The 26687-nt window shown below is 41.2% G+C and overlaps 1 protein-coding gene across 4 annotated transcripts in view; it reads left to right on the plus strand.

Moving 5' to 3' along the window:
- LOC140464072 (E3 ubiquitin-protein ligase rnf213-alpha-like) overlaps positions 1-26687 on the plus strand; it is a 200578-nt gene that overhangs the window by 120251 nt on the left and 53640 nt on the right. For all 4 annotated transcript variants that reach the window (XM_072558748.1, XM_072558746.1, XM_072558747.1 and 1 more), the window contains 5 exons: positions 1542-1699; positions 3076-3288; positions 4653-4831; positions 8220-8340; positions 9968-10068. In XM_072558748.1, coding sequence (XP_072414849.1) covers positions 1542-1699; positions 3076-3288; positions 4653-4831; positions 8220-8340; positions 9968-10068 — 772 coding nt within the window. The remainder of the gene's footprint in view (positions 1-1541; positions 1700-3075; positions 3289-4652; positions 4832-8219; positions 8341-9967; positions 10069-26687) is intronic.

A 26687-nucleotide genomic window follows, 5' to 3' on the forward strand; every position in this document is an offset into this window, starting at 1 on the left:
AAGCCTTAAGATGGACTAATCAGCAGCAGAATCACAGAAAGCATTCAACTGATCAACTTTTTTATACCCTTAACATGAGTCAAAAGCTGTTAAATCTATTAAAGCAATCGCTTAGAATTAAAACCCCATTATCCATTTGTAACAGTGCCATACACACAATGGGTGTGCTTTTCCCTGAACAATGTCGGAAATGGCAAGAATGAGCAAAAGGTTCCATTTTGCAATCAAGTGTTGACTGTCCAGATGAGATTCTTGCTAGTGAGCAGTGAGGCCTATTTGCGTTAATTAACACCCTCATTATTACATAATCTTACCTCATTGATGTGCAGTTTCCCATTCTCCCACCTGCCTGCTGAAAACTAGATGGCAGCAATTCCCAACAGGAATGTCAAAAATGCCAGGCTGCCTGTGACTCTTCCAGATTATTGCTTCCTCCTCAACCCTTTTATCAGTCGCTAACATCGCCAGGCACACCCTGTGGCAGTGACCATATACAGACTGTCCATTAGGACTTGTAGGTCCCTGGCTGCAAAATGGGATCCAATTTTCCTCCATCCAACACATTTGGAACATTTTCTCAGAACCATGCAGGACAGTTGAGGACTGCCGATGCTTGACCAGCTGCATGGCTAGCCTTTAAAAATGGCACTGTTGCCAGGAATCCTGAGAGGTCTCGACAGTACTTCTGTTTATAGCAAGTGAAAAGATAATATGAGCAAGGTGTTGGTCAGGCGAGGTGCGTAGGTAATAAGATGAGTTTGGGAAGATAGTGTGAGAGTATTCCTTACCACTATCTTACTTGCTGCACCAGAAAATATATTTTTGTACTAAGAAGACATTGCAGTTCTAACCTTTAAAGGTGTTCACTGTCCTGAATCCCAAGAGACAATGTCACTTCTTCATTGTTTATTGTGTTCCTGTCAAGTAGATCCGGTTTTTATTGCTTAGTAATGTTAGCACTTCTTTACAGTGCCTGCTTGTGCTTGCTATCAAACTTGAACTTACTTTCAGAATTGCATTTACTCTTTACAAGCCTAACTATCTGATTCTGCATAATTATCTCAGTAGCCTAGCTTGTTCATCTCACATTCAAACATTCAACTAATGCAAGATTGCATAAAGTGCTTGTTTTTTTCCAAAATGTGGCTATACTTTAGACTAGGTTTGTGAGAAGGTCTTCAACACATGCTACTGAGCTTGGTTGTTTTTTACAAATGTATGACCAAGAAGCTGGAGTTTTAAATCCTTTTACATTCTGCATTGTACTCATGGTATTACACTGTTCATAAATACTTGTGTGATATGTGTGGATGCACATGAACAAAAATTCTCCACTTCAATTCCAGATGAAAATATCAATGGAATAGGCCTATTAATGCCATATGTCAGTCATTTATTCTTTTAATTTATTATTATGACCTCTGCCACTATATTTCTGCAGCTACAAATTTCACCAGACTGCAGAATTAAACAGGTTGGAGTCTTGAGAGAATTCCACATAATTAATTATTACTTGTTCTGTCTCTCAAATTCATAAACAGGACAAGGTGAGCACAAGCTGAATGAAATATTTAATAAAACTGGATTTGGAAAATACCTTTTAAATCTGAGTGAAGAATGGAGACAGGAATTTTTCTTGAGGTACTTGAACGATTTCCTACTGATGACCATGAGCATTTCATCTGAATCAGAATTTGAGGTAAAGTATTTGAATCTAGTTGATTGCTTCGGGTTCTTCAAAACAGCAAAATGCTTTCATGTAATGAATTTGACCTTTAACATTTAGACAGATAAAGAAAATTAAGTAAGGAAGAACCCCGCACCAATAATGTAGCCAAACAAGTTTCTTCTGTGTATTCTGCACAGGCAATAAATTGAAAATCTATCCCTATCGATCAAAGAAAATATACTGGTAGTGCTTAATATACAGTGCTAGTAAAATGCAGGGCTTCTAATTGAAATTGGGAAACAGAACACAATACCTTTACAGTCATTTTTCAGGACTACAATGAGTGCCATGCACAGAGTGCACATCATGATAACTCAAAAGTAGATTGTGGGTCATATTATTATTTGAACAAGCTCTAAACACTCATTGTGTCTTGAAAGTCATTTACATTCAGTTTACGTCAGTAAACATCTGCTTGCTTTGCCCTTGGTTGGTGTTTGCAACTTGACTTGTGGTGGCTACTGAAGAGCTCATTGCGGCACAGACAAGGTTGTTCAATGTTATCCGGTTTCCCAGTGGCGTCACTTAAGCAAATGTTTGGACTTCTCTTTACATAAAGACTGAAACTCCTGCTTAGGTGTCCGTCAGGATCCATATAAAATGGCCAGGCTCCAATATTAAGTTGATTAGCTTTCAGGTGTACTTTGGTCATGAACATAGTACAATAAATTGTCCCTCATTATAAAAATGGGCTAATGAGGTTCAATTCCATCCTGATTTGAATTTCTCAGTGTTTGTGGATTTGCTCACCAGCCTTCCTGATGCTGACATTTAGATGTAGAGACTGAGTCTCTGCTGAAACAAAGTTGGAAGTCACACGACAACAGGTTATAGTCCAACATGTTTATTTGGAATCATGAGCTTTTGAAGCACTGCTCCTTAGGTGAAGTACTGCACTTGACAAAGGAACAGCGCTCTGAAAGCTTGTGATTTCAAATAACCCTGTTGGACTATAACCTGGTGTCATTTGACTTCCAAGTTTGTCCACCCTAGTCCAACATTGGCACCTCAACATCATCTTCTGGGACAGGGGGCAGAGAAAAAGGTGAGGTGATAGGGATTGTCAAGGGAAAATAGAGAGGTGAGAATCACCATACCCCAATCATATGATCTGTTCAGTAGCCCCCACCAGCATACAGCATGATTGAGAAAAGAACAGTTGAAATGCAGTTCTTCAACTGTAAGTTGGACAGTCATGTTGGATAAAGGTCATGAGTTTTGAGGATATCCAATGTGGTATAAAATACTGTGTAATGAAGCCTGAGAGACTTTTCAAAAAACATTTATTCGATATGCTATGATATTTGCTAAACCTGTTAAACTTTTTTTTTGTATGTTTTATTTAGTTCCTTCAGGGAGCACTGATGTCCTGTGTAAATGAGTTGAAAATAAAGTGCAGTATTGGGGATGATCTGTCTATATTTTGGGTGCACATTGCACATCAACATTTCAAAAGTCGTCTTCAAAATTTTTCACGAATTGTTGCAGTGCAACCTTCGGTCCTGCAACTTCTACAGAGGGTGAACAATGATATTCAGAAAGCTGAAAGCAGAGAGATGGTGAGTGTGATTATCAATATTTCAGCACAATCGTAGCCATCAGGAAGAAAATATTGCATTTATATAGCATCTTATTGTTATCCTTGGGATTTGCCAACACACATTATTTTCAAAGTCCAATCACTGTTCCAAAGTCATTAATTATTAAGTTTATTATTAGCAGAAGAAGTAACATTTTTTCATTAAATACTTTGCCCTCTCACTTGTAGTCCTTTAGAACAAGGAGGATGCTTGAGACCGGAGCGCTCAATTAGGAGAGGGGAGAGAAGGCTATAAGAGAGACGGGTGAAGTCAGTGAAAGGCAGGCTGTGGAAAAGGCAGAGGAAGAAAATGCATTAAAAGAAATAGATCCATGTTCTAAATAGGTAATCATCAGTCAGAATGTTTGTTGGTGCACGGTCACTTGGGGGGTCCTGCACCTCTTTGAGCTTTATTCATGCTGCGTACCTTCAGCCTTTGGCATTTGCCATACAGGATGATCCCGAACAACTGTTCGAACAACTTTCAGACTTTTAGATTGTCACCTCCAGATGGTTAAACAGCTATCTGCCATGAAATGCTGTTGTCTGCCTTTAAGCCAAATTTTTAAAATCTAATTGGACACTGGCCCTTCTACTCCATAGGCCTCATTTTTTTAACCATCCTTTTATTTGATATCTTGTAAAACTCTTTTCTTGAAAAGTATGTTGACAATATCCACTCCATTCCTTTCGTTCCCTTCTCTGTTTCTTTATCAAAGAAATTAATTAGATTAGTCAAACATAACCTGCCTTTTGGGAGAAAGTGAGGACTGCAGATGCTGGAGATCAGAGTTGACAGTGTCGTGCTGGAAAGGCGCAACAGGTCAGGCAGCATCCAATGAGCAGAAGAATTGATGTTTGAGGCATACGTTCTTCATCAGGAATGAAGCTTCATCTGCCTTTTGCAAATTTGTGCTGGGTTTCCTTAATTAACTCAAACCTGTTCATGTGTCTGCACCCCAGGGATGTTAGACTTCTAGCTTGTAATTGATAGGATTTTCCTTTCGTGAGTAAAAATATCAAATTTGACACTCAGGTACCTCTCCCTGTCCAGGGAGGGTTGAAAAATTAAGGCAAGCCATTTTACTATCTACATCCTCACTTCCTTTAACAACCTGAGATGCAAACCATCCTGACCAGGTGATTGATATATCCTAAGCATGGCATATCTTTCTGATAGGAATGCTTTTTAAGTAATCTCCAAACTATCTAAATGTTTTGACTTCAATTAATTAGGACAGTGTTTTTTGCTTAATAAATTCCCCTTCATTTATGTAGACTGCCTTCAATGAAACTTTCCCCCAATTTAAGGACTTTTAATTATTTTTTGTTATTTTAACATAGGTCATTGATGTTTATGCAGCAGCTGCCTGTGTTGAAATGCTAGAATCTGCACAAAATGAAATGTCACCTGAAGTCTGGTTACATGAAGTCAATAGTCTGCAGATGCCCATTGAACTAATCTGCACAGAAGGATTTCTGCAATGCCCGGGGATCAAATCATCTGTTGTACATCTTGTCCAGTAAGAATTATTTTATTAAAATGTTGTTTGAAAACTTAGAGAAAGGGGTGTAATATTTAACAAAGTATGGCAGATTGCAACATAGTTCTAAGATTTGTGATTGTGAAAAAGTCAAAGTTATGTTTTGCTGTTTTAAAGCAGTATAAAATTGCGATCATAACTAACAACAATGCAGTTTGTTCACATGTAATGATGAGCCGCCTCATAGCAGCTATAACCCTCTAACAGCAGCTTATTGCTCTTTGATTTTAGGGGGCTGCCGCTTAGATCACTGCTTCATATTCTGTCTGAAATTCTGTCTCAGAGCTGCTCTATTTTGCTACTTCCTTTCTTTCACATTCCACTTTGAAAGGTCTCCCCAACCTTAATTCCTCCTATCTACTGCTCATCATCATCTCTTTAGTAAAGCACCAGGCAATATTTTCTCTAAATACGACTTAGTTGTATCACTTCTCAAAGAAGTAAACATGCAAGCTTTTAAATCAGTGAGTCATGATTTGGAGATGCCGGCGTTGGACTGGGGTGTACAAAGTTAAAAATCACACAACACCAGGTTATAGTCCAATAGGTTTAATTGGAAGCACACTAGCTTTCGAAAGCTAGTGTGCTTCCAATTAAACCTGTTGGACTATAACCTGGTGTTATGTGATCTTTAACTAAAGCAGTGAGCTAATAGGTTGAATTTACAGCTCTATATTTAAATGTTTATTCTCCCACAATTATTCTTTTGCTGATGCTGATTTTAATATTAAATGATTGAAATGAACTATGTTGTTAAATGAACTAACACCTGTCATAGTCCACAATATAATGTAGAATGTTAAAGGTTATTTATGCAGAAGCATCATGTTCAATTTCTTAATCAAAACAAATGAAATTTGTGTGATGCAGTCTGTGATCCTCAAGTCTATAATTGTTCTCTGTTTTGTCCCCTAGCAAACTACTGCAGCAATTATTTAAACATCTCAGTTTAATGTGTGGCCAGTAATATTGCCCATTGAATAGTTACTGCAATTAAATAGTGTTGTTAATGTAGGGAATCATCTCCATGCACTTCACAATGATAATACAAATACTGAGATTGAGATAATGGAAGATATATTAGGAAAGATGATGAAAAGTTTGGTTCAAAACATTTTTTTAATGCAGGTTAGAAAGAATGTTTTACACTGAGGATTTCATACAAACATCCAAATTAAGAGGAGGAGTGGGTCATTTGGCTCTCTAGTCTGCTTGAGTCATTTGATAAGATCATGGCTGATCTCATTGTGGCTTCAAATGTATTTTCTGTCTACCTCCTCTTACCTTTGACTCCCATGTTAATCAAGAGTCTGCCTAACTTAGCCTTAGAAGTATTCAATGACCATTTCTCCATGCTGTCTGGGGAAGAGAATTCCACAGATCCTCAACCCTCTGAGACAAAATGTCTTCTCATTTGCATCTTAGATTAAAATTTCGAATAACCACAACAGTCAAAATTTGCAGAGCACAGCATTGCTGACTGGTACTAAATTGGGAGGAGGTTAGACATGTGAAGAGATTTGAGATTTTCAGATTCAGTTAGAGGCATTCATAGATTGGGAGCCATTGCAAGATCAAACAATGCATGGTGGAGACTTAATGTAGGAGTTAGAATATGGTCAGCAAAATAATGGTTGCCATGGAATTTAGAGATGGTATGTCATTCAAGTTAGCTCAGCATCTGCTTGAAGTGCAGAGTTACAGCAGAGGTACTGCTACAGATTATTCTGCAGCAAATGGAGAATCAAGGAAGTGTAGAGGATCAACCATTAAAGGATGCATTCATGCAGAAATCCAGAAAAAGCAAGAATGATTTTGGTGATATTTAATAACCAGCAAAAGTATACCATTCGGAGTGTCAAATGGGCAGTAAGCAATGCCAAAGTCACTTGGTGGCAGTTTAGCAAAATACAGGGGAATAAAGGATCAGAGTTAGATTAAAATAAAGTTCAAACTTCTCAAAACTAGTGTAGAATACTGGGGCAGCTGTGGGCCACATACTAAAACCTGGGAGTTCACTGGAGAATACAGTCTCATACATAAATGGAATAAAACTGAAAAACCAACAATTGTTAGTTGCACAGCAACAACAGCAGCAACTGTAAATTGGAAAACATCAATTTGAATTATGTAAATTTCATATATAAATTTAAATCCAAAATAGGGCAGGGGAATGGGACTGACTGGGTTGCTCTGAGCTGTCAAAGGCTTGATGGGTTGAATGGCCTCTTTCTAAGCTGTTAATGATTTTATAAATGTACATTGAAACAATTGTGAAGCATAGTCACATTACGTTGTAATCCAAAAGAGTAGCCTAGACTGATTGAGGAATTTCAGAATTAAATTACATTTTAACAAAGTTCAACCTGTTGATAATATCACAATGTGAACAGAAAAATAAGCAAGGCTAGGAACGGTACTGTATAGAGGTGGCAGCAAACTCCTAACATGAACTTGCAAATTTGTTCATATTGCAGCCATTATTAAAGCCTAAGCATCTAGAGCAGTGAAAGTAAGAAACCTGGGAACCAAAAGGTAAATATTATGAAGGATGAAATTGCAGAAGGAGCTTCATTATGAAGCTGTCATCCCAGGGCATTCTTGAGAAAGATTAAGTACATTTAAATTACAAACCTTTACAAGATAATATTAATTTGTAACAAGATGGTCATTTTACTTTCACCATTCACGTGACTGATAGCTACTTCAATGCCATGAAGAAGATGAAGATATCCAGAGCAGTGACTAACAATTATTTTGAAATGCAAGATTTAACATGTATCAATAATGTATATGCAAAAGGGCTCATTTTCAGGTTAAAATATCGAAGAGCTTTGAAGTATTGTTGACCAACAATGCCTGTTTAAACATGAGAGATATTTCCTAATCAGCCTGTTTAGAGATGTTATGATGCACTATTAGAGCAGATGGGACCTGAACCTGAGCTTCCTGGCCCAGAGTTAGGGACACTACCACTGTGCCACAAAAACACAATTAATTACCTCACCTGAGAAATTGAATTATTATAATAGCAAATTACTTTCTGTCAACAGAATGTGAACACTGACTATCAATGCTACTATTCTGTTAAGATTCTTTATCTAATCTGACATCAAGATTATGGTCTTTAACTGTTGATGAATATTCTTTTGAATTTGAAGAATCTGTGAAATAATGCTCCAGTAAAAAAACTATTTTGAAGTTCATTGACTTAAGAGAGCTAAGATAAGATTAATATAAATGATTAGCATCTTCTCGAAAAAATCAAGTTCTCAATTTCTTCACTGTAAACCTAATAAATACTTACTGCAATTAGAAGGAGAATCTCTTGCTTTTGCCTAGTCAAATTGTAGTGCTTGTATTTCAGAATGGGATGGAGACAAATTTATTCTTTGTCACTCTTTGTGGAGCATGTGGTGCTTGGAGTAGAAGAAATTGACAAGAGATTGAAGAATGTGGTTGCAACATTTGCTTGTTGCCTTGGAAAGGTATCTCATTGTATTTTGTATCTCATGATTATAGGAATAATTTCATGTATGGTGGAAATCAATGCATCTGTAGTTTTTCTTCAATTAAACCATAAGACTGTATAACATGATTAAAGCTTTAACTTTATATTTAAAAGCTCGTGACTTTAGATAATTTTTAGTACGTCAGTTATTCAAACCAAAGGACCATGGCGTGAATGACCATGAACTTACATAGTCTGAGCATTAACTTGTTATTGTTCTTGTATTAAATATTTGAAAAGGGTAAAGATTTTATAATAATGAAGGTAAGTTAGCAAGGTACGTACCAGTTTATGGTTTTGAAATACAGCTTATACAGATCTATAGAAAAACTTCACCTTTATTTACATAAAAAGAAAGAACTGCGGATGCTGGAAATCAGAAAGAAACAGCTGGGAAAACTTAGCAGCATCTAGAGAGAAGTCAGAGTAAATGTTTCAGGTACAGTGACCCTCCTTCAGAACTAATGGTATCTAGGAAAAAGTTGTTTTTTATGCAGAAGATAGGGTAGAGGAGGGGCTAAGGAATAAACAATAGATGGAACTAGGTCCCAAAGAGAGAGAAGTAAAGTTGGACAGACGAAGGATTGGATAATAATCAACCCAGGAGAATGGATAGCCACTAATGGCGACTATTAGTAGCTAACAATGGGTTGTGTACTATAGTAGACCATGTGATAATACACCCAGGTGTGTGGAGGTGGGGATAGGGGTAAGGATATGGGAGAAGGTGCCTCAAGTCCTAAAATTGTACTCGAAGGCTGTCGAGTTCCCAAGCAGAAAATGAGGTGATGTTCTTTGAACTCAAAGGGGTGGTCATAGGTATCCTCATGGGCCCCAGTTATGCCTATCTTTTTGTGGGCTACATGGAACATTCCTTGTTCCAATCGTATTCCAGCCCTCACGCACACTCTTTCTCTGGTATATCAAAGATACCAACAGTGCTGCTTCCCTCTTTTGTCCAGAATTGGAAATGTTTATTAATTTTGCTTCCAATTTCCACCCCGTAGCTCCCTTCCCTTCCTTGATATTTCTGTGGATAGGTGGCCACCAATATCCACTACAAGCCACAGACTCCCATGGTTACCTTGACTATACATCCCCTCACCCTAATTCCTCTAAATACTTTATTCCATTATTTCAGCTCCTCTAGAACAGCACCTCATTTTCTGTTTGAGAATGCTACAACCTTCTGGACTTAAAATCAAGTACAACAGTTTTCGGGCTTAAGGCACCTTCTCCCATGTCCTTGCCCCTACCCTCACGCACCAGGCCTTGTTATCACATGGACTGCTATTACACACAACTGATATCCCCATTAGCAGCTATTCATTCTTCTAGGCTGAATATTAACCACTCCTTTGTCTGTCCAACCTCTCTATCTTTGGGCTGTATCTCCACCTATTGTTTACTCCTTAACTCCTCCCACCACCATATCTTCCCAGCTACCATCAGTTCTGAAGAAGAGTCACTGGACCCAAAATGTTAATTCTGATTTCTCTCCCCAGATGCCACCAGACTTGCTGAGCTTTTCCAGCAATTTCTGTTTTTGTTATCACCTTTATTTACAATCTGGATTTGAAGCCTATTTTTTACTCTTTTTACAGTGTCTACAAGGCAACTCTGACGTAAGGACTCAAGATCCCTTTCAGGCTGTGATTAAGGTTCTAAGGGATTGTAAGGAAAGTGCAGGACGGGTCTTTTCCAGGTATGAAGTGTATACATTACAGTTACAAGTGACTGTAGATTGGTGCCTTTCCTGTATTTGTTATTGGTAGTGGTTCCCTTCAAGGCCATGAATCATTGAAGTGATTCAATATGGCTATATCTTGGAAAGTCTCTTCACAATTTTGAAGATTTGTTGTAGTCTAATAGTCCTCACTTTAAGTTAGAGAGAATACCAAGTCTATTAATTCATGTTAAAAACATATTATAAGTTCATGATACCAGATTTCATCTTTCAACCAAGCAACCATCTTTTGTTGTGTCAAGTTTTTATTATCTAACAAGTTAATACATTTGTGAGCTGAAACAAGTATTTGAAGAAAGGAAGTTCGTAATGTGGTTTCTAGCAGCAATCTCAGCTTTTTGCTTTGCAAATAAGATTTTCTTTGGTCTTATCAGCGATTTACAGGAATATTAGAAAGAAATATGATATTTGTCTCTCTATTCCTTTGCACTCTTTTTAGCAGTCCTAAATTGTGCAGCATTCCCAATCTGACCCAAGTTATGCTTCTGCTAATTTTTTTTTAACTGACTTCCTTACTTTGGACATGGTCCACACCAATGTCAGAAACTAAAATGTCTGTCCTTATATTAAACTAAACATTAAAGCTGTTAGTTGGACTTTCCATAAGACATAGGAGTGGAAGTAAGGCTATTCAGCCAATCGAATCCACTCCGCCATTTAATCATGGCTGATGGGCATTTCATCTCCACTTACCCGCACTCTCCCCATAGCCCTTTATCCCTTGCGAGATCAAGAATTTATAAATCTCTGCCCTGAAGACATTTAACGTCCCAGCCTCCACTGTGCTCCTTGGCAATGAATTCCACAGGCCCACCACTCTCTGGCTGAAGAAATGTCTCCTCATTTCCATTCTAAATTGACCCCCTCTAATTCTAAGGCCGTGTCCACGGGTCTTTGTCTCCCCACCTAAGGGAAACAACTTCTCAGCCTCCACCCTTTCTAAGCCATGCATTATCTTGTAAGTTTCTATTAGATCTCCCCTCAACCTTCTAAACTCCCATGAATACACTCCCAAGATCCTCAGCCGTTCATCGTATGTTTGGCCTACCATTCCAGGGGTCATCCGTGTGAATCTCCGGTCCAATGCCAGTATGTCTTTCCTAAGGTGTAGGGCCCAAAATTGGACATTGTGTTCTAAATGGGGCCTAACTAGAGCTTTATAAAGACTGAGAAGCACATCGCTGCTTTTATGTTCCAACCCTCTTGAGATAAATGACAACGTTACATTTGTTTTCTTAATCATGGACTCAACCTCCAAATTAACCTTTAGAGAATTCTGAATTAGCACTCCCAGATCCTTTTGTACTTTGGCTTTATGAATTTTCTCACCATTTAGAAAATAGTCCATGCCTGTATTCTTATTTTCCAAAGTGCAAGACCTCACATTTGCTCACATTGAATTTCATCACCCATTTCCTGGACCTCTCTCCTAAACTGTCTAAATCTTTCTGCAGCCTCCCCACCTTCTCAGTGCTACCTTCCTGTCCACCTTACTTCATATTATCGGCAAACTTCGCCAGAATGCCCCCAATCCCTTCATCCAGATCATTAATATATAAAGTGAACAGCTGTGGCCCCAACACTGAATCCTGCAGGACACCACTTGTCACCGGCTGCCATTCCGAGAAAGAACCTTCTTTCCCAAATATCTGCCTTCTGACAGACAGTCAATCCTCAATCCATGCCAATAGCTCACCTCGTACACCGTGGGCCCTCAACCTACTCAGCAGCCTCCCATGAGGCATCTTATCAAAGGCCTTTTTGAATTCTAGATAGATAACATCCAATAGGTTTCCCTGGTCTAACCTACTTGTTACCTCTTCAAAGAATTCTAACAGGTTTGTCAGGCACGACCTCCCCTTACTAAATCCATGCTGACTTGTTCTAATCCAACCCTGCACTTCCAAAAATTTAGAAATCTCATCTTTAATGATGGATTCTAGAATTTTACCAACAACCAATGTTAGGCTAATTGGCCTATAATTTTCCATCTTTTGTCTTGATGCTTTCTTGAACAAGGGAGGTTACAACAGCGATTCTCCAATCATCTCGGATTTTCCCTGTCTCCAGTGACTTTTGAAGGATCACAACCAATGCCTCCAATATTTCCTCAGCCGCCTCCCTCCAAACTCTAGGATGTAGCCCATCGGGGCCAGGAGATTTATCAATTTTTAGAGCTTTTAGCTTTTCTAGCATTTTCTCTTTTGTAATGGCTACCATATTCTAACAGGTTTGTCAGGCATGACCTCCCCTTATTAAATCCACGCTGCCTTGTTCTCATCCAACCCTGCATTTCCAAGAATTTTGAAATCTCATCATTTTAGAATTTTGCATATAACCAAGGTTAGGCTAATTGGCCTATAATTTTCCATCTTTTGTCTTGATCAATTTTTAGACCTTTTAGCTTTTCTAGCATTTTATCTTTTGTAATGGCTACCATATTCAACTCTGTCCCCAACTCTCCTTACTTGCTGGGATATTACTCATGTCTTCCACTGTGAAGACTGATGCAGAGTACTTAGGAAATTCTTCAGCTATTTCCTTATCTCACATCACTAACCTTCCAGTATCAATTTGGAGTGACCCAATGTCTACTTTTGCCTCTCAATTGTTTCTTATGTATTGAAAGAAACTTTTACTTTCATTTCTAATATTACTGACTAGCCTACCTTCATATTTACTCCTCTTCTTCCTTATTGCTGTCTTTGTTATCCTCTTTGTTTTTGTAGCCTTCCCAATCTTCTGATTTCCCAGTATTCTTGGCACGCTATAGATTGTCTCTTTCTTTGATACATTTCCTGACTTCCTTCATCAGCTGCTTATCTTTCCATTTAACAGTATACTCCTTGTCGCTTTCGCTCCCCTCCCCACCCCACCCCCCACCGACTCAGAAGTTTAAAGTCCTACTGATTATCCTATTTATCCTTTTCGTAGAACACTGGTTCCAGATCGGTTCAGGTGAAGAATGTCCCAACGTTACACATAACTCTGGTTCAAAAACTGATGCCAATGCCCCATGAAATGGAATCCCTCTTTCCCACATCAATCCCTTAGACATGTGTTTACTTCCCTAACTTTCTTATCCCTATGTCAATTGGCACATGTCTCGGGCAGTAATCTGGAGATTATGACCCTTGAGGGCCTGTACTTCAATTAGTGCTTGATAATCCTTAAACAGGTCCTCGACCATAGCCTTGCCTATGTCGTTAGTCCCAGTGTGGACCACAACAACTGGATCCTCTCCCTTCTGCTCCGATATCCTTTCAAGCTGGTTGGCAATGTCCTGCATCCTGGCACCGGTCAGGCAACACACCATGCGGGACTCCCAATGTGGCTTGCATAGAATACTATCTGCCCCCCTAATTATAGAATCCCCTATAACAACCAATTGTCTTTTTGCTCCCCCCCTCCCTCTTGAATGGCCTTCTGTGCCATGGTCAGCTGGCTCATCCTATCCATAGCCCTTTCCCTCATCTGTACAGAGAGCAAGAATCTCTTATCTGTTGGCAAGGTCAAGAGCTAAGGCTCCTGCACTCCTGAACTCAGAATCTCACTACCTGTCTCACTTACAGTCACACCCTGTTGTCCCTGAGCACTTACTGAATTTGAATTACTTAATCTACCAGGTGTAACTGTCTCCTGAAACAGTGTCCAGGTAACTCTCCCCCTCCTGGATGTGCTGCAGAGTTTGAACCTCAGATTCCAGCTCATCAATTCTGATCCGGAGTTTTTCCAGTAACCAACACTTGCTGTAGCTGTGGTCACTGCCATTCACAATGGGATCAGCCAGCTCCCACATCATACAGCTGCAGCACATCACCTATCCAGCCATAACTACTTACTGAATTATCATTTACAACTTACGTATTTAATAATTTCTCTTCCCAACTTCACTTGCCTTCCCAACAGCCCCCTCCTCGACCTCACTTGCGCCCAGCTCCAGCCACTCTCTGCTGTAAAAATATCTTCTTCCTGATGTCTGTGCAGATCTGTGTTAGAGCCTTGGCTGATTTTTAATTATGTTTATTTTATTCTTTTATCGATTTTGGTTTGGAAATTTGAACTAAAGATGACATTTGGACTGTGGGTACTAGCAAATATTTAAAAATATATATATAGCAAACAAGCTTTGTTTATTCATGAGGCCAGGCCTGGAAGTTAATTGCAAGTTGGTTCCTAATCAAAACGTTCTGCAGACTTCGTCACGGGGGAGGAGCATTATATTTAAACAGATAGCAAAAATTGGCTATTAACGAGGTCAGTATCTGGGAATTGGTTCCAAGAAGTCTGGAAAAGACTAAGTTTGATCAGATAGCAGATATTGAATAGTAACTGGGAACTCATGAAGGAGATTGTGATGGAGTGATCAGAATTTAGACTGGGTTTTCGACTTTTTTTCTTTGAGAAAGAATCTGGCTTTTGATGCTGCAGCGTGAAGATTGGAAGTTCCCTGCCTCACCTTCTATGAGCACCTCTTGGAAGCTCAGAGAATAGAAAGCTTAAGTTATAAGTATTCCAGCCTTCTCGAGTGAACTGTAAAAGTGACCCTGATCAACATCTTCAGAAAATCAACTCAGTCTCTGCCTGTGGAGCAACACATCGTGAAAAGCACTTAAGTAATGGTTTTGTACATGGGAAATCATGTCTCACAAACTTGATTGAGTCTTTTGAAGAAGTAAGACTGATTAGCAAGGTTAGATCTCAGAATACAGGGAGAACTAGCCATTTGGATACAGAACTGGCTCAAAGGTAGAAGACAGAGGGCGGTGGTGGAGCATTGTTTTTCAGACTGGAGGCCTGTGACCGGTGGAGTGCCACAAGGATCGGTGCTGGGTCCTCTACCTTTTGTCATTTACATAAATGATTTGGATGCGAGCATAAGACGTATAGTTAGTAAGTTTGCAGATGACACCAAAATTGGAGGTGTAGTGGACATTGAACAGGGTTACCTCAGATTACAACAGGATCTTGACCAGATGGGCCAGTGGGCTGAGAAGTGGCAGATGGAGTTTAATTAAGATAAATGCGAGGTGCTGCATTTTGGGAAAGCAAATCTTAGCAGGACTTATACACTTAATGGTAAGGTCCTAGGGAGTGTTGCTGAACAAAGAGACCTTGGAATGCAGATTCATAGCTCCTTGAAAGTGGAGTTGCAGGTAGATAGGATAGTGAAGAAGGCATTTGGTATGCTTTCCTTTATTGGTCAGAGTATTGTGAGAAACAAAGCTCACACACTTCAATAATTTCAGTCCGAGACAAGATCTGAATCAGTAGTGCCATTTATTTTACACTTGCAAGTGGGTGTGATGTCCCGTGTCTAAGAGGCAGAAGACATACACACACTAAATTCAATTCATACATAACATTTATATGATTTGATGTCTATTGTTTTACACTGCTCCCTCCCCTGCTTACATCGTCCACTTCCCTAAGACCGGCCCCCATTACCCCTGTTTGCCTCTTGCCTTATCCAGCCTTGTCTGTGATAAAATGCTTATTTCTGGTCTCACAAGGCTGTTTGACCTCATCCTGCTATAGGTCATTGTTAGGCCTATCCTTTCTTCATCATTATCTACCCCCTTCATCTGTGCCTTTCCCGAGGCCGTTCTGATCCCTATGACCCTTTTAATGGGGGTTTGTTCCTGTGTTTTTATAAAAGTGGGAAGCACATGTTTATACATACTGTTTGTACAGGCGTATCTAGCTTAACTTCATCCCCTCACAACATCTTATCTACTTGCCCATAATGTCTACCTTCTGACATACAGTTTTAGCTAATACAAAAATGTTAGAAACGAAAATCGCTTCTTAATAATCGCTCTAGACAAATTCAGGAAAACAAAGTTTTATTAGCAAGTCTGCAGAGTCGGGCACCCTTCTGAGTAAAAGGCGCGCTGAGGCTTACAAAGTTTCTCATTATATACAGTACAAATCCCTCCCCTCCTTGGCTCTAACAAGCCATGAGGTTCACATTCTTAAAAACATCATTATTCTCCAACTTGTATCCTTATCACAAAGTCTGCAACAAATGTCTCCAGACCCTCCCCTTCCTGGCTCTTAATGAGCCATGAGGTTCACATTCTTAAAAACATCATTATTCTCCAACTTGCATCCTTATCACAAAGTCTGCAACAAATGTCTCCAGACCCTAGAGGTGTTATTTTTCTCTCCCTGTAGTCTTATCAGTCAAAGACTTATTCTTCTCTGTGCTGTAGCAGATGTCTCTGTATCAATCTGTAGCAGATGTCTCTCGAGTCGTTTCCCTGTCTTGCAGCCTTTATCAGTCAAGGACTCCTCCTTCCCTGCCTGTGTTAATGGTTTCATCAATCAAGGGCCTGTTTGTTTTTACTCTGCTCACAAATTGTCAGCATTCTGCACAATTTAAACTATTCTACTTTTGAGTATACAAAATGTTTTAGAAAAGAAACAAAAGTTTTGTCTTTTATTATAGATCAGTCTGTGGTCCAGGCACATCTTAAAGTTTAAACCGAAATTACCTCTCACAATTCCACCCTTTTCTTTCTTTAAGATGTGCCTGACCAAGATAGCCCCCCCTCCTCAAGGGCCCGGGAAATCCTTGGTCTTTCGCAGCAACATCACTTTAAGTTCACGCGTCCCATGTTGTGGAACCACCACTGCCTGGAGTCGGGAAATATTTTTCTGAATTAAAAACTGAATACAGGGAGTTAGGCAGGGTAATACGAGAAGAAGAATCATGCCCCCCCCCCCAACCATCAGTAGCGCCGTGCGCCACCAGCTACCACCTAGGAGACCATCCCACCATCCGATGCCACTAAGAGGACGCCAAGATTGTACTGGCACATGGGCCAATTTCCGAATTTCATCGGAAATTTTCAAAACCGCTTTACCATTATCGTCAATTTCTAGACAGCAGTTAGTCAGGTTAAACTTCCCGTACACACCCCCCCTCCGAGGCCAACAGATAATCCAAGGCAAGTCGGTTTTGATATATAGCAGCCCTCATCTGATCCTGCTGCTTAGCCAGCAACTCCAGGGCCAGGGCAGTCCGGTTAGTAATAACCTCTACGACTGCTTGGAGCCTGATAATTCGATTTAACATATAGATAGGAGTACGATATCCCCATGATCCGTCCTGTGCCCATGTAGCTGGCCCGTAGTATTCAATAATCCGGGCCGGTGGCCACTCATCCCCCCAATCACTGACTTGGATATCCCTTGGTGACCTACGGAGGGAGTCAAAGAGTTTAATCCCCAAATCATCGCCTTCCTCCCGGGGTAATAGGAAGAACGCAGGTCGTATTAGACCCAGGAAGCATACCCCAGCCCATCCCATGGGCAGTTTGGAGTATGCCCGATTACCGCATATCCAAAATAGGCCATCTGGAGCAGGCCCTCCCTGCCTCACAACGTCATCCCACAGCTCCTTTACCCCGGGGACGCCCTCATAAGGACCAGGACCACTGCAATTCCAGTATTCGGACTCCTGACCCAGAGTCTGGACAGGAGTATCCCAGCATCGATTCCCCCGACAACCACCACTCCAGACTCTCATCATGCCATCGGAAGAATCAGAACCTAGTTCGTCAGAGGAGGAATCAGTACGTAATGGAACGCAATTTTTATGACCTCGGTTTGCAATGTACCAAGTAATATCCTCAGGCCACCATACTCGCGTGGTTGCATCCAACATATTCTGACAGGGACTAATCCCTACCTCCACGGTCCCCTTGCCTTCAATACAGAACTGGCCCTCAGGGCTGTTTGTCAGTCTCCACCCCTGGCTTTTTCTGTCGTTGACATGAGTCCAAGTGGTTTGCTGCAATTCCCCTATGTCTAAGCTTTGACCAGTCCACGGCCATTGTTCCGACATATGCGGCCCCCCACAAACCCAGCAATTGCTAACATTTAAAACAGTGGCTATTCTAGAGGTGAGATCAATAAACAGGTTTTGTGTAACATCAGGGAGTTCAATTTTTCCTTCTACCTCTTCGTATACGGATGGCACTTTAGGGAGCACGACCGTTCCCTAACGGTCTTGCTCCTTCCCCAACCCCCGATCAGTGATCTGTATCTTGGTCTCCTTGACTCTGTCAACCTGCTCCCTGAGCAACACGGAGGATAGGTCCCACCTCCCAGTTTTGCTAATAGACACCCAGCGGTCATTTATAGGGCATCCACGGATTTTGCCACCGTATCCTTTATTATATACCTGATAATAGGGTCTCCCATCCTCCCAACATTCATGGCGTGCACTCACATCGTAACACCTATCGTCCACATAGGAATGGGACACAAATGATCCCGAGTAGATTCGAATCCCAAGTCTTACTGTAGTTCGACATTTGTCACATCTCCCCTCACTCTCCCCCACATACAGGAGTAAATTGATCAATATCCCCACCAATACAGTCCAAGTAGAGTTCATTATCGCTGTCTTTTCAGTTTGACCACCAACGGCTTGTCCCCTTGCTCGCATTTCCAAGTGCTTTCTCCTTCAGGCGGAACAGGCCCCTTTATCCTTGATGCGTGGACCCACCCTTTTTCTTTCGTCTGAACAGCTGCTTCAGTTGTTAACAGAACCAGGAACGGTCCTTCCCACCGCGGCTGGAGCTTTTCGGCCTTCTGGGTCTTAACAAGTACCCAGTCTCCGGGCTCCACCTTATGCAAGAGGAAGTCGAGCGGCAGAGTGTGAGCCAGGAGACCTTTCCTCCGGAGTTCTCTTGGGCAAATTTGACCTCAGTGGGATCCCTCCTGCGCCACGTGGTGTACCACAGATTGAGGTCACCTTTGATATTGACGCAAATGGCATCTTGAATGTCTCTGCTGTGGACAAGAGCACTGGCAAAGAGAGCAAAATCACCATCACCAATAACAAGGGCAGGTTGAGTAAGGAGGAGATCGAGAGGATAGTGCAGGAAGCGGAGAGGTACAAAGGTCAGGATGATATGCAGCGTGAGAAAATTACAGCCAAGAATTCCCTGGAGTCGTACGCATTTAACATGAAGAGTTCAGTGGAGGAAGAGAAAACGAAAGGCAAGATCAGTGAGGAAGATAAGAACAAAGTCATCGAAACATGTAACCAGGCCATCTCCTGGCTGGAGGCAAACCAAACAGCAGAGAAGGAGGACTTTGAGCAGCAGTTGAAAGATTTGAAAAAAAATATGCAAGCCCATCATTGCCAAACTTTACCAGGGAGGTATGCCCGAAGGGCCATTCTCAGAACAAGTCAGAAAGGACCCTTCTGGTGGACCAACAATTGAAGAGGTTGATTGAAACTTTAACTCTCTTCAAAGTAATATCATTTTCAGTTGGTCTCTCTTCTCCACCATTCCATCCCCCCACCTCCCTGAAATTGCAACAGTCCTTTAGAATTTCTCGGGGCTTCTGTAAACCCAGTTGATTTGGACATTTGCACAGTTAGGTAAATGATGGCCTACATTTCTGAAGTTTGGGTGTTTGAATGGTAGCAATTAAACGTGTCAATGGTGAATTTTTCTGCAAACTGTTTCCTGTATGTTTTATACATTGAGTAGTTTACACCCTTTTAGCTGCTAATGGAGTTCTTTCTCAGTTTTCTGCACACTACAAGAATGCACCGTATGATTCAGAAATTCAGTCAGTTGTCACTAATCCTGAGAAGTTATTGTTTAGACAGGTTATACTTACAGTTAAGCAAGCCAGCTATCCTTTCTGTCATGTAGTTGGAACAGTGTTCCCTTATAATAAATAGTATACAACAGAGATTCTATTTTCATACAGACCACAAGAAGGTGGTGTTATAACAATTGGCAGCCTTTGCAGACTTAATTTGTATGCAATTATTGGGGAAAGTAATCACAATTAAATACCTTTGGTGGTAAATGCATAACATCCGAGCAGTGGCTATCAATAATACAATTTCTCTCCGTGCACAACCAATTTTCAGATGATGTCCTTTGTGTTCTCCAAAAGCTTGTTTAACCATTTGAATCATTAAGTGGATAGGACCAATTTTCATGCATTGTGTGTCTGTTGCTGTCATAAATGTTTTTTTGTTTGCAGCAAAATTTAAGTTTTTTTTTTGATACCTTCCAGACATTGATTCTCTCACAATCTTTTCCATTTTTATGACTTTTCTTTCAACTCTGTCTGGTTTTTTTTCCCTTGGTTAATCATTCTTTGATATTCCCTTCCTGGAATCATTTTTCCTCACTGAGGAAACTGGGAGTCATGAACTATTTTCATAAAAGTGTGCAGTTGTTCATTAGTTGTCTTTTCTATTAAACTTCTTTCTGAGTCCACTCCAGTTAACTCTGCACAATGCCTACCTTCTTCGAGTTTATAGCACAGTTGTTTTCAACCCAAGTTTCTTACTCTTAACATGAATGCTAACTTCTATCATATTATGGTCACTGTAACCTTAGAGTTTATTTTTACTTTGTGACCATGTATTAAACCTTCCTCAGTATATATTATCAGACGCAAAATAGCTTGATTCCCATTTGGATGTAGAACATATGATTCTAGAAAAGTGTCCTTCTGACTTCCTTAGGCAACTTGATTTTCCCAATCTACATGAAAATTAAAATCACCAGTGATAAATATACTGCCTGTTTTTTACACACCTTATTTTCTCCCTGAACTATTCTGTCCCAAAGAAAGCTACTGTTGATGGGTCTGTGGACAACTCCCAGCAGCATCTTTACCCATTATTTTTTATAAGCTCCCACTTATATGGATTTTACAACATATGTTTCCAAGATCATTTCCTGCTACTTATACTTATTCTATCTACAAATAACAAAACATACCCCAGCCCATCCCTTAATCGCCTTAGATCCCTTATTTCCCATTTCCGAGGACTTCATATTTCTCCCGTGATAATCTATCACAATGTAGCCAATTCCCGGACCTTCAGTCCCGTGATCGCCCAGGTTCCTTTGCAGGCACCCCCGGTCTTTGGATTCCTGTGTCCTACGTCTCTGTGAAACAGATCACAGGCACCCCGTAGGTACACGTTCCTCCGCAAACACGGTCTCTGCAAAATCCCTCACAGGCCAGCCCCGGTCTCTAGATACCTGAGTCCTACGTCTCTGTAGAAAAATCCACAGGCACCCCGTAGGTCCCCAGGCGTCCGGAAACACGGTCCCCGCAAGTTTTTCTTACCTGGGTTCGGTGCACCGAAATTACTCGATCGTTAACCGTCCCCACTGCCTCGGTTACACCCCTCCTTTGTTTTCCTGAGCCTCCCGGATATCACTCGCTCAAGCCGCGCGGGGCGACAAGCAAGGAATCAGGGACTGCTGAAATCAGCAGGGTGCACCTTCTCCGATGTCCTTCCTCAGCTCCCCCCGCGGCCGGAGTGTTGATCCCGGACAACGAGCCCCCAAGTTGTTAGAAACGAAAATCGCTTCTTAATAATCGCTCTAGACAAATTCAGGAAAACAAAGTTTTATTAGCAAGTCTGCAGAGTCGGGCACCCTTCTGAGTAAAAGGCGCGCTGAGGCTTACAAAGTTTCTCATTATATACAGTACAAATCCCTCCCCTCCTTGGCTCTAACAAGCCATGAGGTTCACATTCTTAAAAACATCATTATTCTCCAACTTGTATCCTTATCACAAAGTCTGCAACAAATGTCTCCAGACCCTCCCCTTCCTGGCTCTTAATGAGCCATGAGGTTCACATTCTTAAAAACATCATTATTCTCCAACTTGCATCCTTATCACAAAGTCTGCAACAAATGTCTCCAGACCCTAGAGGTGTTATTTTTCTCTCCCTGTAGTCTTATCAGTCAAAGACTTATTCTTCTCTGTGCTGTAGCAGATGTCTCTGTATCAATCTGTAGCAGATGTCTCTCGAGTCGTTTCCCTGTCTTGCAGCCTTTATCAGTCAAGGACTCCTCCTTCCCTGCCTGTGTTAATGGTTTCATCAATCAAGGGCCTGTTTGTTTTTACTCTGCTCACAAATTGTCAGCATTCTGCACAATTTAAACTATTCTACTTTTGAGTATACAAAATGTTTTAGAAAAGAAACAAAAGTTTTGTCTTTTATTATAGATCAGTCTGTGGTCCAGGCACATCTTAAAGTTTAAACCGAAATTACCTCTCACAAAAAACAATTGTATATTTCCTCCACATTGTTTCTATTCTTGTTGACTCAGCTCGTGGCTAAAACAATTACACACTGGTGTGAGTTCATTTTACTTTGTAAGATGGAATTGCAGAAGTGCAGAAGTAACATTAATTTACCTATATCCCACAATTTCCCCCTTTTCTTTAATTACCATTTGTTATCTTCTGCATTTTTCTTTTAGGGGCACCTGTTTCATCAAGGCTGTTTCAATCAGTCTTTGGGTGAGCCCTCATATACAGGGTATGATCATTTTTATTAATTGTTACCCACCAAAAGAGAGCTGGCACAAAGCCTGCTGCAATCTGGTTACGAGCCTTAAATTCATCCGGTACTCCCCTAGGGACTCCTACCGAATCGAGATAAATCCTGTCATCGAAAGAAGTGTCTAACAGTAATCTCTTACCCCTTCCCTTTTTCCCTCCTATCTTTTCCTTCTCAAATGCCAGGGTAAATGGAATTGCCAATTGTACAATTGCACATATCCCTCTCCAATCTGGAGGTAGCGTGGGTCTCAATATTTTGCCTCCACAGTCCCACCACAGATCCGCTCGGGGAACCTTTAGTGCTGAGTAGTTCCCTCCCTTTTCCATTTCGGTTACATTCTTAATCTCTGTACATAATTTCAGCTCCCCCAAATCTTTCGACTGACTTGTACCTCGTCTACGCACACATGACGTGTGATTTCCAACTGCGGCAGAAAACAGGGGGGGAACTTTTACATCTTTCTTCTCCAAGGGAGGGAACCTCAGAGATAGGGAGGTACAATTCCTATCATTCCACGCAGTCTCATCCTGATACAGGGCTATCATACATTTCATGCCCTTCCTGTCTCGCTTCCACCCGAGCGGAAAGGGAACCACCTCGGCCACTGGCCTACCGGAGGCACATGCAGAGCAATTGCTCTTGTTCAGACTTTTCACAGTATACTTTACCCATTCAACCCAGGCATTTGCATCCCCGTACCCAGTTTCTATTTCAATGGTCTGTTTCAAGTCCTTTACCTCTATAAATTTTACTACTTTAGGATCAGCGGGAGGGGTGAAAGATTGTATCTTATTACCCAGTAGTTCTACCCGTTTTCCCTGTCCTACGCTAATTCAAAAACAATAGCCCAAGAAATCCTTCCCATTTGCTTTCATTTCTATCCCAAATGTTTCATTTCATTGTATCTCATAGGTGCCTCCCCCCACCAGGATTGTTTCGTGCCATGTGGTTTTCCTTATCATTAGATATATTGGGTTACACTTTTTATCGGGACAATCACGAGCTAGTCGGAAGGGGGCCTGGTGTACTGTGACGAGACCACTATACTAAGTACCATCCCCAAGGCTATCCCCATAGGACTTAAGATGTATCTCAGAGCTGCGGTACTGTCTCTGATTATCTACATCCCCACAATTTACTAAGCTGCATACATCAGCGTCTATTACTTGTGGATTATCAGACTTGGGGACCGTTAATAATACATATGAAAATGATATTTGACAAAATCCCAATACTAAAAGGGCTAGCATCATATCTCTAGCAGCATTCCCAGTATTCTAACCATCATGCTGAATTTACAATCTTACAGAAATAATCCCGCGCTCGCGTCGCCACTGTATAATTAGTTACTCAAAGTCTCTTTAGTCTGAGTTTCAGCGAATCTTGCGTTGATTCGGCTGTCCAGACTTCTTCCTCAACTGGAGGGTCCACTGGCCCTTTGATCCGAGTGTAGTGAGTCCAGCCTTTCTCTGCTGTCCTTATCGCTGTTTCAGTAGTCAAAAGAGCCTGGTACGGCCCTTCCCAGTCCGGCTGCAATTTAGTCTCTGTCCATGATTTTACTAAGATCCAATCTCCCGGCCGGATGGGATGAACGGTGAATTCAAGGGGTGGAGCCTGTGCCAATAAACCCTGTTTCCTGAGGAAAGACAAAGAGGAGGACAAACCCAGTATATACTTCTTTAAAAACAAATCTTTAGTTTCGGGACTTGGCAATTCTCCATTCGTTCCCAAGTAAGGTAATCCAAATAAGATTTCATAGAGGGATAGTCCCAAATCTTTCCTTGGGGCTGTTCGTACTCGCAAGAGAGCTATAGGTAAACATTTGGTCCAAGGGAGTCTAGTTTCTATTATCAATTTAGAGAGCTGTCGTTTGAGTGTTTGGTTCATTCTCTCAACCTTTCCTGATGATGGCGGGTGCCACGGAGTATGGAACTCCCAGGAAATTCCCAACCCTTTCATTACCCCCCCGTAACACTTTAGAAGTAAAGTGAGTTCGTTGATCGGAATCAATATGGTTCACGAGCCCATATCGGGGAATTATGTGCTCCAATATTGTTTTAGACACTCCACTCGCAGTGGCGGTAGCTAGGGGGTATGCTTCAACCCAACCAGATAGATAATCTACTATGACTAGCATATATTTTAGTCTGCCTACCCTGGGGAGTTCAGTATAATCTACTTGTTTACTCTGGAAAGGTCTCAGTCCTGGGTCTCTTCCTCCTGGGGTCTGTTTTCTCAAGACTTTCTTTTTAACTTTCTGCATATTATACATCTCTCACATATTTGTTTAGCAATTCTATATATTCCTTTACATCCATATTCCCTAAGAACCAAATCACACCTTGCTTGTACTCCCCAATGGCTGCATTGGTGTAGGACAGCCATAATCTCTCGCATCATCATTTTGTTTAACATTTCCCTTCCATCAGGTAACCTCCAATGCCCGTCTGCTGTTTTTACAGCCCCTAAATCTCTCAATTCATTTTCTCCGCTTTCAGTAAATATAGGAACTTCCCTAGGACCTGGGACAGTAGGTATTAGGGAATGAATCACCACTTCTTGTGGGTTCAGGGCTGCTTCCTTAGCCACCTCATCGGCTAATCTATTTCCCCTAACCTCTAGTTCATTTCCTTTCTGATGACCATTTACATGCACTACTGCTATTTCTCGGGGAAGTAATAGGGACTCCAAGACCCGTTTAATCAATTCTTCATGTACTAATCCCTTCCCCCACCTCTGGGTTAATACTCCCAAAACCACTCCCTTATCCACGGTAGCAAAGAGGTGGAAAGGTTTATCTAGGGAAGGTAGGGCTAACACAGGGGCATGGGTCAGATCTCTTTTGCCTCATCATCCCAACTTAGACATTTTGGTTCCCCCTCTAATAGTTTGAGATATAATTTCTTAGTCTTCTGTGCATAGGAATCAATCCACAATCTGCAATAACCCGTGAGACCCAAACATTTGTGTAACTCCCGTTTAGTGCTGGGCAGCGGCATTCCCACTATTCCCTCTATCCGTTCCGGGCTTATCTTTCGCTTTCCCTCACTAACTAAATGTCCCAAGTATTTCACTTCTTGCTCCACATATTGTGGTTTGTTTTTAGATACCCTCAGTCCCTGCTGACCCAGGAAATTCAATAATTTGTTAGTGGCTTCTACTACTCTTTCTCTTCTTTTTCCTGTTACGAAGAGGTCGTCTACATACTGCAACAGGGTAGTCCCCTTTGGGCTGCTAAATTTCTCCAATACTTGTTCTAACATCTGTCCAAATAAATCCGGAGATTCCGTAAACCCCTGGGGAAGCACAGTACACCGGTATTGCTGTTTCTGTCCTGTCTTAGGGTCTTCCCACTCAAAGGCAAACAAATTCCTACCTTCCTCTGCCAAGGGACAGGCCCAAAAGGCATCCTTTAAATCTATCACACTAAACCATTTGTGGTCATGAGGGATCTTACTTAATAAGGTATAGGGGTTTGGCACCCTGGGTGCCTGATCTGTACTATTCGATTTAATGTTCTCAAATCCTGCCCCAATCGATAAGTTCCATCGGATTCCTGCACTGGTAGAATTGGGGTATTATAAGGAGACATACATGGCTCCAACAGTCCATCTCTAATCAATCCTTCAATTACTGGCTGCAGTCCTCGTTTACCTTCTATGGAAATGGGATATTGTCGCTCACAGACAACGTCCCCTTTCCTTTTTAAATTTATTTCAAGGGGGGGGATCTGTAGTTTTCCACAATTCCCTTCCCTAGCCCATACAATAGGGTCTATCTCTCTCTCCACATCCTCTGCCAACATTGCCTTTTGTACAACTAATTCTTTTTCCTGAATTCCAATCCCCAGTCCTAAGAGGATAATTAAATCTCTCCTTAATAAGTTACTTCCTATATCAGGGATATACAACAGTTCCCCTGTGACCCTATCCTTAGGACCTTCTATCATCATAGGTTCAAATACTGGAACAGTAAATCCTTCCCCTTTTTAACCCCGAAACAGTAATTGACCGTGTTGACATTCCTACTTTCTTTGGTTTAAAATTCAGCGATGACCGTGCTGCCCCCGTATCTACTAGGAAGACTACCTCTTCCCTATAGGGTCCCACCTTCAGGTTTATCAAGGGTTCCTGGTGGGTCCCCGGGGGCAGGAACCCCTGACACCCCTATACTTCATCAAAATTCATAAGCGGAATTGCCCTCTCTTCCCTTTGTACAT

This window comes from Chiloscyllium punctatum, chromosome 39 (genome assembly GCF_047496795.1).
Source record: "Chiloscyllium punctatum isolate Juve2018m chromosome 39, sChiPun1.3, whole genome shotgun sequence".
In the NCBI taxonomy this organism is placed as follows: Eukaryota; Metazoa; Chordata; class Chondrichthyes; order Orectolobiformes; family Hemiscylliidae; genus Chiloscyllium; species Chiloscyllium punctatum.